This window comes from Cydia amplana, chromosome 21, assembly GCF_948474715.1.
Source record: "Cydia amplana chromosome 21, ilCydAmpl1.1, whole genome shotgun sequence".
Classification (NCBI taxonomy): domain Eukaryota; kingdom Metazoa; phylum Arthropoda; class Insecta; order Lepidoptera; family Tortricidae; genus Cydia; species Cydia amplana.
Window position 1 is genome coordinate 520843 of NC_086089.1, and position 14887 is coordinate 535729.

The window sequence follows — 14887 nt, forward strand, 5'->3', positions numbered from 1 at the left end:
TAATAACGAAGCCTTGCCTATTTCGACTGATCTTTTACCCAAAACATTATTTTAAACCATTTTTACTTTCTCTAAAAAGAGATATTTACAACTTAATCTTTGTAATATTTTTGTGATTGTGGTCTACTCGCACGCCTGTGTTATGACCATATCATTTATATTTCTGTGAATATGTCTGACATGCCTTGCGCAGGCTTACATAGGTTATAATATCATCATCAATAACTTGACGTCAGTTTGTGAACGAATCAAAGATTCTTTTGGCACACCTTACGCAGGTGGAAACATGGCAGCCTTGCGCAGGCTTAGATAGGTACATAATATATTGGTTTCATCACAAATAACTTGACGTTAGTTTGTGAACGAATAAAAGATTCTCTTAGGCGCACCTTAGCAGGTGGAACCATAACAGACGTAAGTTTAAGAATAAGTATCATTGAAATCAAATACCCTGAGTTTATGGGTAATATTCCCTAAGTTGCGGGTTCCTTGCTCGACAAGGTGAAAGGCTTTACGCCGGCTTTAACAGGCACTTTTAGAAAGTGTCATTCACGGTGACGCGCAGATTTGCCAAAACTAAACTTTAACTCTACAGTTAACTAATATAATTTGACAATATGAACCAAATCATGCGTCTTCGTCAATGAATCAATCTAAAGATTCCCGTATCGTTAATGCCCTTCCATGTCACAGGCTTCCGATTTTATTTGAAACGTTTAATTTAAGTGTACTATTTATGTAGGTAGGTAAGTAGGCTTAAGAATTGACCCTCTTGTATGTAGTTACGTATAGAATTAATAATCAAGTTATTCAAATTCAAAATAACACAAGCACATATAGCACCTACATGCAAGAGTTCTTTTCCTTAACCTTTTAGGCTGTAAGTACCTGCTAAGTTATATATTTAAGTAGGTACCTACCTACATAAATCAAAGATCTAGTTGGAGAGATAAGTTGGTAGATACAGAGTGAAATACTTCACGAATTCGCATGTCATTCTTGCGCAGAGCCATGCTAATCTCTCTCTATGTCTAGTCAGATTTAAGTTTATGTACTGCCGAAGTACTCACTTTCCACAAAAATAAATGCAATGTTTGCGATGTAGGTTTGTTCGTTACCTTGTGTCCCTTAGAGCGGAAATAGAAGCCCCGCGAAGCGGAGCTTCGTCGACTCCTATTCGGGTACACGTTATTTATCAGCAAGTTTATTACCAAAAAATTAATTTTGCAATATTATATTAACCCGGAACGGGATAAAAAGATAAATTGCTGATAGATACTTGGACAGATAAAAAACCTACACGTCTATAAGCTTCTACCTTAATACGTAGGTTCTACGTAACACGTATTAACTATCCGATCCATTCGTATTCGAAAACACAAATCACTTGAAGGGTATACCTCCACACATCACCATTTAAGTATTATATAATTTCAACCGTTATTATACACACACAAAGATTTAAACTAACAAGACTCGGAAGAGACTTAATAAAATTAAATTATAATGGTGACACGTGCACGCTTTACCAGCTCGATGTGTTTTCTACCATGTGTTTTAGTATTTTCATTGGCATAGCCACGGTGCGCGCAGGCAGCCTTTGAAAATACTTGCACATCACTATTCCGGATCATATTTATTTGCTAGATAGTTTAACGGACAACTAAATTTAAATATTTATTTCGAACGGCAAAAGCCGTTAGAAACTGTTTTTCAATATAGTCAGCTAAACTGGGGTACAAATTCAAAAACTCACCAGCAGTTTAGCTTCACGACCTTCCAGATGGAAAAACAGCAAGCCAATGACTACGTAATTTGCGTTTCTTTGTAACTGTCAAAATTGTCAAACGCAACTGCCTGAAATGGTGGGGGTGTGGGAGAGAGATGGACGTATATGCTAGAAAAGGACAATACGACTAACTACAGTGTTGCCACTCTCAATATATTACTTTAGGTTCCGAATATCGGTACAGTTGTTTAATTTTTATTTTATTGACACAAAATCTAGAATCCTGGTCACGCAGCACCACGTGTAATGGTATTCTGGCCCTATAGAGTGAAGCTTGGACAAACAATAACCTTGGCCACACACCTCAGAACCACTTCCTCACAGAAAGAGCCTGAACCACTATAATTCGTGTTCGTCTGGGACGAAAGTAATTAATTCTCGACCGGTGTTGCGTCCAACGCCGGAGAGGCGCGGAACAGTTTTTCCTAAGCGTAAGTGAACTGTACTGAACAAGGCAGCTTCTGAGATACCAAAACTTCTAGAACTGTTTCGTCAGCTACCCACGTAGAGCCTGTGTCTAATAAGTGTGTAAGCTAGCTAGCGTTATCGTATGGAGGGTTAGCAGGTGCACAAGTGCACTATATGATGTTGGATTGTAATAGTAATTGATGTTAACTGGTATACCTTTATTATTACTTGTGAGTGGCCACTATAAGCTAACCCTCGGCGCCTCGTATAGGTAGACACAGGTTGTTCTACGCAAATCATATAACCGTGATGTGTACTAGCAATTAATCTAGTCCCTAGACCCGCAGTTGCAATGATAACGGCTTATTCCCCCCGTAATATAATAGCAATGAACCCTTAATCAAACAAGTGGCTGAAATTAGATATCTGTAATTTACAATGAACCCAAAAGGCGTGCTAGGGCCGTCCACAGTCAGGCCGGGTGGCGTCGTCGTGTAATTCCTCTAGCCGCGTCAAAACTACCAATACACACCAGAGCTTTACCTGAAATCGGTTCTAGTCGTTTATTAAAGCCAGGTATGTAAGGTATAAGTGGATATTAACTCGGTATCTAACAAAATACCCTCTTGTCTGTCCAAACTAACTGTAAGGTAACTATGAAGGCTTAGGGCCTAGGGCAAGTATGGAAGTAGTACGAGAGGAAACACTAAATTAAAAGCAGATCAATTTATAGGTGTTTATTACCCGCGATTCGGAAAGGTGGACACTGCAAAGAGGAAGAATCGCTGAAGAAACCCCTTCAGATTATTCTTTTGGTCTCTTTTCAACTAAAAGTTAACATGTTGCTTACAACAAACCAAATCTGATCTACTACCAATATAACTAACCTAACCACTAGCTTACGCATACAAAATTATAGACCCTTTATTATAATATTATAACCATGGAGACAAATTATCTATATATTCCCAAACTGGCCTAGTTACGCTATCTTTATTAAAGGTTGAACGAGAGTAGCGAAATTTACAAGACAAATACACAATCAGAATATAATAGCCTAGTATTGGTTGATAAGTTTCAGGAAATAACAAGGGAATGATGTGAAGTGATATCGAAATCACCGCGGCGCGGTTTAAGGAGAAGAATATAATTAATATTCTTCTTTCTTCTCAACCAATACCTCAGCCCAACACAGTCAAATACACACGATGGGGTCAATTTTCAGTGACTAATCGGATAATTTTATTATGGCACTAAATCGACAAAGCCCTACGGCCTTGCCCTACAACGCTATGAAAATATGATGAAATAAATTGATCAGTATATCCGATTTGTCACCTCACATTAACAGAGTACTTAGCTTTGGATTAGCTGCTCGTCTGGCACTCGACACTGGCTTTACAACTCTCTATTTGGAACAATATTGAGATACTTGTTGTTCGTGAAAATGGTGAATTAAGTCAGACGACCTATCTCTTCCGCGTCTTTCAAGTAAGTGTCCTCAACTTCTCTCTACTAACTTAACCAAACTTAATTACTACAACTTTATTATTTACATATTATCTTAACCTAAATACAACGTAACAGGGATGATTTTCGCTCATCTCTGATCCAGCGTCTTTGCAGCCCCTCCCAGCAAATGCTCCGTCTCGTTCCTTCGTACTGGGCCCCGCGCTGTCGCGTTCGCACCTCCGGTGGCGCTGGAGTCGCATGGGAAGTGATCTCTAGTGTCAGCCCGTTGCGTTGCAGATGTCGATTTATTCTGCAAAGATTTGAAGGAACCAGAGTAGTGCCTGCATTGCATAATCACTCGTATATGTCAGCGATAGACTTCATATTAGGTTGTATTCAACTTTAAGAGTTAATACATTTCTTTATTCTTTTCCTTGAACTGTCTTATCGCACACTTGTCTATATTGCATTTCTTTTACTTCCTTAGACCCTAACTAGAAACATAAATTGTATTGTTTTTATATTTCTTTGTTTTATTAATTTATTACTTTCGAGCGTTTGGTTTTCTCGTTCTCAGAATACGTTCGTTTAAATTTATCACTCTCCCGTCGTTTTTAGTTCCGTCTCAAATTACTTAACAATGTCTTTAAGCCGAATAATATTTATGATGCAATCCTATGTTACCATCTCAAGAGTTTGGAGTGGAAATATAAAATGCTGACTGCGCAGCAGGGGGAAAATTTTCCTTAATGTATTGCTAATGTTTTTTCGCTCTTATAATCCAGTATTATGTAAAATACGAGTAGGAGCGAGGAGGCCACATTTTGTGAGAGTGGCGTTAGATACATTAGGTATTTACAAAATGTTAAGTTAAATCATGATTATACTCATCAAGCATATAAGGAGTTACGCTTCCAAAAGTGCAACTATAAAATCGAAACTGAATGCTCTTATACTTTGAAAATAAAGTCAATTACATAATAATTTTGACATACATAATATTGACACTTTGACTTTAATTTTCTCTATAATTGGCAGATTGTAGACGTAAGTGAATCAATTTAATAACTTACCTTAGAAGATATTAAAATTCAAATTAACTTTGAATTACGTTTCCTAAAATTATATTTCATTCAGCAAAAGATGATGTAGATTAACATAAAACCTCATCAAATTGATATTTGATATACAAGTAGACGTAAACAAGAAGAAAGAGCCTAGAATATTAGCACACTCCTCTTATTAAACCGCTCCGGAGATTGCCCATTTTAAAATTGGATCTTGCTCGGAAATTCTGTTAAAGGTTGGTCCAGCGAATTTACGGGTTACAGGAATAATTTGCAAGTGTTTCAACGGCCCAAAGGGTTAAATTCTATATACATTCTAACTACTACCTCTAAATTGAAAACCTGTGTCGCGTGAAAGACCAAATATGGCTATAGACTAGATTTTCTCCAATATAGCCAAATATATTCAATTCACCAGTCCTTTGACGAGTTCAGTGGCCCTGCCTACGTCCTCAAACATAGATAGACTCTATTTTGCGTGGTCCTACGCAGTTAGCCGGTTTCTTATTTTATCTTGACTAGTTAAGAATAGGAGCTACAGCCCCTTAAACCTTCAATAACATTAGTGTAATGAACTGTCGCCTGCGGTATTTCCGGACCGATACGACCTTCAAACCTTCAAGAAAAGATCGTACTCCCATCTTAAAGGCCGGCAACGCGCTTGCAACCCTTCTGGTGTTGCGGGTGTCCATGGGCGGCGGTAATCGCTTACCATCAGGTGATCCGTCTGCTCGTTTGCCTCCTATATCATAAAAAAAAAGTGTAACCATGTGCCGAGTAATCGAGGCCGATGTTCCGTTAGAAATCTAGTGCTGATTGTGAAATTTATATCAGAACTTTGAAACGGTTCCTGGTAAGGAGTAGGTACTAATTTAACTTAATATTAACTATATTATTGATGAATCGTATTATAGACAAGTAATGAAACATACAGGCTAACTATAGTACATTATTGTCGAGGTTCGGAAGTAGCTACTTGCAGGCTGAGGATTCGTTTTAAACGGACGACCTTGGGAGTCCGTTTAATTGAATCCGAAGCCAGCAAGTAGCCTTCCAGCCGAGTCATATATAGTGCTTTTCTCAAAAATGGTGCAAGAAATAGAAATGTTTTACAGAAGCAACGTTCTAATTTTCACAGAAAAAAGTAAAACCATTAAAACATTTGCTTGCCGCCTTTAAAAAAAGTGTATTTTCTGCTGAAAATACGCCAACGTATTTGAGACACCTAAATAGTCGCGGTACAACATTATAATAATAAGTGCTGATCATCTGTTTGGCTGTTTAATTGACCTATGCCTTCATTTGATATGGCCATTTAAAGTTTTAAAAAGTTTGGAACTCGTTAAATAATGGAATTTGTATGCAACATTGCAGTCCCGAAATCGAGACTGCAATGTTTTTAACTTTTTAATTTTTTGAATGACCATAAACTACGCACTTCGCAACCTATTTTTCAACCGGCAACGTCGACTTTGCCGTCCATTTTTGAGAAAAATAACATGATCAGTACATATTATGTATGTGTATACATATAATAAAAAAAGTCCCCTGCCGCGTTTGTCTGTCTGTATGATCGTGATAAACTCAAAAACTACTGTACAAATTTTCATGCGATTTTCACCTGTTAATAGAGTGATTCTTGAGGAAGATTTTAGTGTATAATTTGTAAAGGTTTTGTGTAAATTCGTTGACCCGTGCGATGCCGGGGCGGGTCGCTAGTTCATATATATTTCTGACTTCGATCAACACGGGCTTCCGACACGTCGGAAGGGATAGGCCCAAGCGATATCTTGACATTCAAATCATTCTGCCATTTTTCGCGGGGGGGGGGGGGGGGGGAACGTGCACACAGTCGCACTTCTCACACACTTACATACAAAATCCAATCTGTAATGACGACACAAATACATAGAAAAGGACACCCTACACAGACAAATCTTGCACATCTCGATCTGTTTTTGTGTACGGACGAATCACAAGTGCCACAACACGCACACTAACACATTTTCATCAAAGAATTTTATTGTTTTCTGAGAGATATGAGAGAGAGAGAAGTCGGATTTGTCGCTCGACAGATCCGCAATTTGTACTGGGCGAGCAAAATCGATAAATCCAGCAATTAAATGAGACTAAAATATAATAATTGTGTTTACATGTAATTAAACGTATACATGTAAAAAAAATATTACATGTGAAATGTAACACCTTCTTTTTGTAAATTTGATGTCCCCGGCCTCTTTTTACAATAATAAACCGAGCAATTAGGCATTTTTAGGGTTCCGTAGCCAAATGGCAAAAAACGGAACCCTTATAGATTCGTCATGTCTGTCTGTCTGTCCGTTTGTCCGTCTGTCTGTCCGTCCGTATGTCACAGCCACTTTTCTCCGAAACTATAAGAACTATACTGTTGAAACTTGGTAAGTAGATGTATTCTGTGAACCGCATTAAGATTTTCACACAAAAATAGAAAAAAAACAATAAATTTTTGGGGTTCCCCATACTTCGAACTGAAACTCAAAAATTTTTTTTTCATCAAACCCATACGTGTGGGGTATCTATGGATAGGTCTTCAAAAATGATATTGAGGTTTCTAATATCATTTTTTTCTAAACTGAATAGTTTGCGCGAGAGACACTTCCAAAGTGGTAAAATGTGTGTCCCCCCCCCCTGTAACTTCTAAAATAAGAGAATGATAAAACTAAAAAAAATATATGATGTACATTACCATGTAAACTTCCACCGAAAATTGGTTTAAACGAGATCTAGTAAGTAGTTTTTTTTTATACGTCATAAATCGCCTAAATACGGAACCCTTCATGGGCGAGTCCGACTCGCACTTGGCCGCTTTTTCTGCTGCTGTGTTCGCTCGCGCGTCTGGACTCGGTCTAGTTAAAAATCCGAGCGCAGCTAGTTTTATTACCCGCGCTAGATCAGTTGATCTTGTACCTAGGCAGAGGGGAAATAGTGCGAATGCCGTCTCCCTTCCGTGTTGCTTTAAGATTTCTGATGTCAGTGTACGTTCAAATTGGCCTGATAATCCTAGTAAACCCACCACACATACTAACAAAATGTCAAAATATGGCATGTGCATGGTTTTACTGTGGCATCCAAACTTCCGGCGGATTAATCAGTACTCAGGATTGTACAGTCTAAATATAGAACTGTAACGAAATTAGTTTGAACAAAAATAGGACTGAAGTTAGTTGCATAAATGCATTGTTACAAAATGAAACGTCAATATTTACGATTGCGATGTTTACAAAATCACCTAGCACCATTTGCCGCCATTTTACTATTCGGCTTTTAAACTCGAAACATCCATTGTAATGCGATTACCACAAAATTGGATTAAAAGTCAGCAGACCGTTTTACTTAAAGTTATTTGAATAGATTTTTTTACGTCGTTCCATCATTGTGATTTCACTTTCACGAAATTTTCATGAGAACCTAAATCAGATCAAAATATGTTTTTAATAGTGATTGTTATTTTAAAAGCATTGTTTTTCAATTTATCTGAGAGTTCTTTGAAGACTTTACAAAATGCGACTACGTACGACCTGGGTGACCATACGATAGTGTCGAGCAGCAATGTGTTTCCTTACGTGGCGGCCATTTTGAACAAATCTCAATACCTGTGCGCAGGAGCATTGATAGACGAGTCTTGGGTTCTGACAGCTGCGGATTCAGTGTTCTTGTAAGTTTTTGTTTTAATTATAAGCAACGTCTGTAATGTTTACTATTGTATAATCCACTCAAAAATCGTGTAGAAGAGTATTTCCCAAACTATGGGTCGCGCGAATATTGAGTGGGCCCCGAAACATAAGACAACAGCCCGACCGATCTCTCTCAGTCTGATCGTTTACAATAATATTTCATACCCCTTTTCAAAACGGCCAAGAAGTGGGTCCCGAATTTCTCTTAGATGGGTCGGGAGTCAACTTTGGGAACCACGTAGAATGTATGAAAATATTTCCGATACTCTCGGACGTACGGTTTCTTGCTTGTTTTGTTTATTCGATTCCTTTCCGTTCTAGCGTATCCTCATTAGCAGATTTTAAATATGACATGTGTTAGAAACATGTATTTACAGTACATCCGTGCGTATGTCGAAATTTTAAAGTGCCATATTTACTGTAAAACGTTGTACGATACACGTGCGAATAGGTAATTCGCAGCTCGTGTCGATTTAAAACACTCCTTTCGATCTTGTTTTAATTTATCGCCACTAGTTTCGAATTTCCTCTTTTCCGCACTTGTATTGTAAATAACAATTTTGGGGTAAAGTAGTGTTTTGATTTTGTCTATATGTTATACGAGAGGTGCCTACGAATTAATCTTATTCGTCCATAAGTAAGAAATTGCATTTTTGATAAATATAACTCATACTCACCGAAGACACATTACACAATAATGAATACTTTACGATATATGATATATTCCAATGAGGTTTCTTTTCAAATATATCTTCATTGACTCTCCCCTATCTCTGGAGTTCGGTCACAAATCATCCTCGCTCGTAAGAAAGATTTTTCCTCAGTAGCTTTATAAATGTAAATATTTCTATTAATGTTTACAGCTTTACTGCTAAACATTTTCACGGTAGATTACTTTGAAAATCGGTGTCGGCGTTAAATGTGGCCATTCAGACCCGAACCACCAACCTGGTTGCCTTTCCATGTGTTAGGTAGGTACCTACTCTTTGATGCGGTTACCTTTGGTATAAATTTGCGTCCTTTGCTTGAACGAGTACACGAGTAGATTCAGGTACGAAAATAAAATAAACATGTTCATTACGAAGTTTGTATAAAATAAAATATAACTATACTTGAGAGGGAGACTTGGGGCGGCGTCTACGTGACAGAGGGTGCGATCCACGTTCAGGCTCCTACTTAGTCCAACAGATATCGCTTGCCATCCAGCGCGGTAATGCCGCTAGTATCTTTGGCACTTTTGGGCTGGGTGAGGGTCGGAATGGGGGTGATAAGTAGGTTAGTTTATTAATAGTGTGCTTTTTTTAAAGGTAGTTTTAGTGTCTTTGTTTGTATTTTTTGTAATTGTATTATTGTATTTATTAATTTATGAAATACAAATGACATCGTACTATACGAATTAATTTAAAACAGATTATATTAATTAATTAATTTATTAATTTCCGCTACCTAAAGGTTGTCTGGAAGAGATCGCATTTTAGCGATAAGACCGCCTGTTGTTTAACCTCTTCTTCCTGTATTATCCGTATTGTTTTCTGTAATGAGGTGTGCAATAATAGTAGTTTATGCAACAGTGATATAATAAGGGTTCTTAAAATTCAAGGGTCGAAGTTACAAAACGAGACGTAGTCGAGTTTTGTAAAAAAAGACCCGAGAATTTTAAGAACCAATTATGAGCTGTTGCATACATTACTTTTTCTATGACAGCTGCAGCAAAAAAAAAAAAAAAAAAAAAAAAAAAAAAAAAAAAAAAAAAAAAAAAAGGTTATTATTAAAAAAAAAAGAGTTATTATTAAAAAAAAAAGTTATTATTAAAAAAAAGAGTTATTAATGTAAATGAAAACATACCTCTTTCAATCAAGATGATCGGAACTTGTATCTTTAAAAAAAATAAAGCAGTTGTATTATACTCATAAGATGACTGCTAGCAGTCATCTTATGAGCCTATAGACAAAGCATTCAAATGACATTGCTTTAGATATCACTGTCAGTCATTTAATTGACACATTTAAGTGCTGGAGTAGAAAAAGAGTATTTGTATTGTATTGTATTATAGAGTTAAATGAAGGAAATCAGGTAAGTATGTGATTATACATTCATTAATTTTAACGTAATAATTTTAGATTCCGTGATTCCCTAAGACTGATCCACGTTCGTCTTGGAAGCATCAACAACAAGAACGGTGGTAGACTACTACCGATAAAGCTAATCGAATTTCATCCTTATTTCGATGACCAAAAGCCTGAGTTTGATGTAGCACTAATCCAGCTGGCTAAGAGAGTGAGACTGACTCAAAATTTGAACCCTATCAGGTTGCAGCGGAAACCGAAACAAGTTATGGCGACGCATTTCATAGTCACTGCTTGGCCGGCGCAGGTATGTAAGTTACCTCTATATTCAGACCGAGAATAAGGATTAGAAAGAATTAGGATTAATTAGAGCTTCTAGAAAGTTAACGCTTACTTCTTTCATATCAAAATATAAATATTTAAAAAATGCCAAGCAAAGATGATTAGCAGGCAATCCCTTATTTTCAGTATCTGCATTTCAGATTCATAATTGTTACATATTTGCCGTGACTTATTTTTCAATAAAAAGACACGTCAAGATTGTTTACCTTTTTTCTAATGCTAAAATAACGAATTATTAACCGAACAGTATCTAAAGAAATCAAAGTTGATATTTACATTTCACAGCACACCAGTTCAGCAGAACTATATAAAGTGGCATCAGTACAAGGCGTAGAGCGCAGGCGCACGTTGCAAGTGGCGCACCTGCACCCCACGAAGCCCGAGCAGTGCGCGGAGGTTCTTGAGGAGCTCGGTTTTTTGAAGACTAACATCATGTGCCTAGACCAAAGCTTGGGGATTGATCCGTGCTCGGTAAGTTCTTCTATAGGATTTTATACAATCGTGATATAACATACAGCTTTAAAGTTGAGTACCTATCGTTTTATTCCATGAATCTTTCTGAGTGGCCTAAGTAAGGTACGAGATAGTAAAACTTGATCATATTAAATATAACTATTGTATTGTATTCTAAAAATTGATTTCTCAGTACGAAAACTCTGAATTAGAATATAAGTATGATTTGTCGCAGTCATAATATTTTTTTTCTTTTTTTTGCTAGCCTATAATAGTGTCCCACTGCTGGGCAAAGGCCTCTCCCCTTATCTTCCACGACTCCCGACATAGCGCCTGCTCTGGCCAGTTACTGAGGAAGGTGTCTAGGTCGTCCCGCCATCTCCGTCTGGGCCTGCCGCGTCCGCGCTCTTCTTCTGGCATCCACTTGGTAGCTACACTAGCCCATCTGTCTGGATGCATGCGGCAGACGTGACCAGCCCAGTCCCATTTGAGCCTAGCAGTCTTCTCGCCGACATCGGCAATACGGGTTTTTGCGCGCAGCGTGGTATTCCGGATACGATCGGTCCTCTTTACGCCTAAAATGCTGCGCTCTATAGCCCGTTGGCAAACCTTCAACTTGGACTTCTGACTTTCTGTGAGTGACCATGTTTGAGCACCGTAGGTTAGGACGGGCAGGATACACATGTCGACGAGTTTTCGCTTCAGTGACAATGGAAGGCTACCCTTCATCAGCTCTTTCATGGACCAGTAGCTCTTCCAGGCGTTTTCGACACGGCGCTCGATTTCTTTGTCTTGCCTGTTGCTGAAAGAGACTAACTGGCCCAAGTAAATATACTCGTCAACATAGTGTAATAATAAAATAAAAAGCTTTTATTTCAGGCAGTACCCATATACAAATTGCATTAAAACTAATTTAAAACTAAAACTAAAACTACTCACACTGTAGAGGGGTGCCACTCATGTTAAAAATGTTTAAATAAAATAAATCAATTCGCACATTTTAAGTGATAATACTGAACACCTATCAAATAGTAGTTTATGCAACAGTGATATAATAAGGGTTCTTAAAATTCAAGGGTCGAAGTTACAAAACGAGACGTAGTCGAGTTTTGTAAAAAAAGACCCGAGAATTTTAAGAACCAATTATGAGCTGTTGCATACATTACTTTTTCTATGACAGCTGCAGCAAAAAAATTATTAAAAAAAAAGAGTTATTATTAAAAAAAAAGAGTTATTATTAAAAAAAAAGAGTTATTATTTAAAAAAAATTGAGTTATTATTTAAAAAAAAAAAGAGTTATTATTGTAAATGAAAACATACCTCTTTCAATCAAGATGATCGGAACTTGTATCTTTAAAAAAAATAAAGCAGTTGTATTATACTCATAAGATGACTGCTAGCAGTCATCTTATGAGCCTATAGACAAATCATTCAAATGACATTGCTTTAGATATCACTGTCAGTCATTTAATTGACACATTTAAGTGCTGGAGTAGAAAAATAATATTTAAGAGCCTGTCTAAATTGTTTTGTATCGTGGGTTTAGTATTTTTAACAAAAACTAAACAACGTCGTTCTTGACAAAACGTTTCAAGATATTTCCAAATAAAATGATCGACATAACATACGAGTATATTCCATGTAAGTAGATACAATCTTAACATAAACCATGTAATTGTTTGTCCAGAGAGACGTTGGCGCCCCAGTGGTCCTGAACGGCATCCTGTGGGGCGTGGTGTCCTCATGGGCGCCCGAGGACTGCGACCTGCTGCCGGGGCCCACCTTCGTGACGCTGGCGTCCGCCCCTAACGTCAGCTCCTGGATACACGCCACGATGCGCGGCGTCACGTGGCACACGTGGACGATCTTTGACACGGATTATGAGGACTATGATGACGATGATTGAGTGGCTGTGAAACTAGTAAATTGATGGGTGTATTATGTATTACGATTAATCGTAAGGTAACGTTGTCCTGTTTATTATTAAAACGTGTTATTGGGCACAATTTAATTAATGTGTCTCACTTGACCTGTTATTGCTTTGCAAAATACTGATCCATAATTCGTATGAACGGTATATAATAATTTATTTATTTTATTTTAAAATGTAATTCAGGCAACAAGGCCCATATTACAAGTACCTTATAGACTAACACACATATAATTTTATAAACTTAAACTAAACACTATTTTGGCGATAGAACGACGTGGCTCCGTAGAATCGCCTGCTTTTGTGTCGGATTCGGCAGAGGATTGTGTAACTTAAAGGGGCCCACTGATTACCAGTCCGCCGGACGATATCGGCCTGTCAGTTGTTCGGAACTGACAACTTTTTGTTCTAACTGACAGGCCGATATCGTCCGGCGGACTGTTAATCAGTGGGCCCCTTAAAGTGTCTCATAACCTCAATATGACGCAGAATAAAGAGAACAAAAGTTTTCTGTGCGGAAACAAAGTTGTCATAGTTCGTGACATACTCGTAACTGCGAGTAGGATTTAAGATACGCTTAATTACACGGTAAGCGTCTTGAAATCTTCAAAAGATTACAGTGTGACTGTAACTTAGTTTCCAGTTCTTTTGTAGTTGACAGACTATGATGTAGGTCAGATTTCCCACTTTAATAAGGAGGTATATGTTCCTATATTTTCTCATCCCTTGAAACGGTAAGCAAAGCTATAAGTCTGATCCGTTCAACAATGATGTACGAAATGTATTAGGCCAATTAAATAAGATCCAATAATCCCAAAAAATTGCGTTTTTAGGAATTATTCCCAGCAAGCTGGAAATTATAACACTTTAAAACTCTCGCGTTTTATACACATATTTAATTACACAAACGGGTCTACCGAAAAAGAGGGGGAATATAAGGTAAACACAATGAAACTATATCGCGGTAGACCCGTTTGTGTAATTAAATAAGCTGGAAAATTGTTTAATACTTTCATTATGACAACTTAATTGAATACTGTCACTAAGCTGTAATATGATGTTATATAAATAAATAAATACGACAAATATGGCCTAAATTCGTGTAATCCGACATCACATCACAATCCCAGGAGGTGTGCGTAAATATTTGCTTATTTACAGTTTTTTGCTTGTATATCGAAAACGGTACGTCCGACGGAAAATTTGTTCTAATCATAATGAATGTAGTTTTACGAAACTTTAGATATTTCTACGATTTACGATTGCGAAAATGTATTATATACATCATAAAGAACCTCTGTATGGAAGATATTTCTGTGAATGTATTGCAGGGCAAAGTTAGAAGAAATTTTACAAGCTTACTTGCCAACATGTTCCGCTGAAGTTAGTTCTGTGTGACTTCAGAGATTAAAGTTGTATTTGCTTTTGATCTATTCCGTGTTGGTGGAAGACAAAAGTCTTTATGCAAGTAGCTTGAGTATGGTTAAGCTTAGGTGGCAGTGAGTTAACGAACAGTCAGTCCATTTATAATTGCAGATGTTTAAGGAAGATTTATTAAGTTACTTATACAATAAAGGATACAAATCATAAATTAAATTACAACTAAAAATTAAAACTACAAATTTATAAAAACAAACCGGTTCCTGCCGTTCCTGGTGAGAAGGAGC

At 37.3% G+C, this 14887-nt stretch overlaps 1 protein-coding gene and 1 non-coding gene across 2 annotated transcripts; one reads left to right on the top strand and one right to left on the bottom strand.

Moving 5' to 3' along the window:
• Positions 1-962: 962 nt before the first annotated feature.
• On the bottom strand, positions 963-1066 carry LOC134658267 (U6 spliceosomal RNA). The gene has a single exon (XR_010097689.1). It is a non-coding gene; the product is annotated as a U6 spliceosomal RNA (small nuclear RNA).
• Positions 1067-7891: 6825 nt separating this feature from the next.
• Positions 7892-13220, top strand: LOC134657896 (trypsin-like). The gene is made up of 4 exons (XM_063513474.1): positions 7892-8410; positions 10550-10802; positions 11123-11308; positions 12978-13220. The coding sequence occupies exons 1-4, from the start codon at positions 8181-8183 to the stop codon at positions 13194-13196; spliced, it is 888 nt and encodes a 295-aa protein (XP_063369544.1). The 5' UTR covers positions 7892-8180; the 3' UTR covers positions 13197-13220.
• Positions 13221-14887: the final 1667 nt, after the last annotated feature.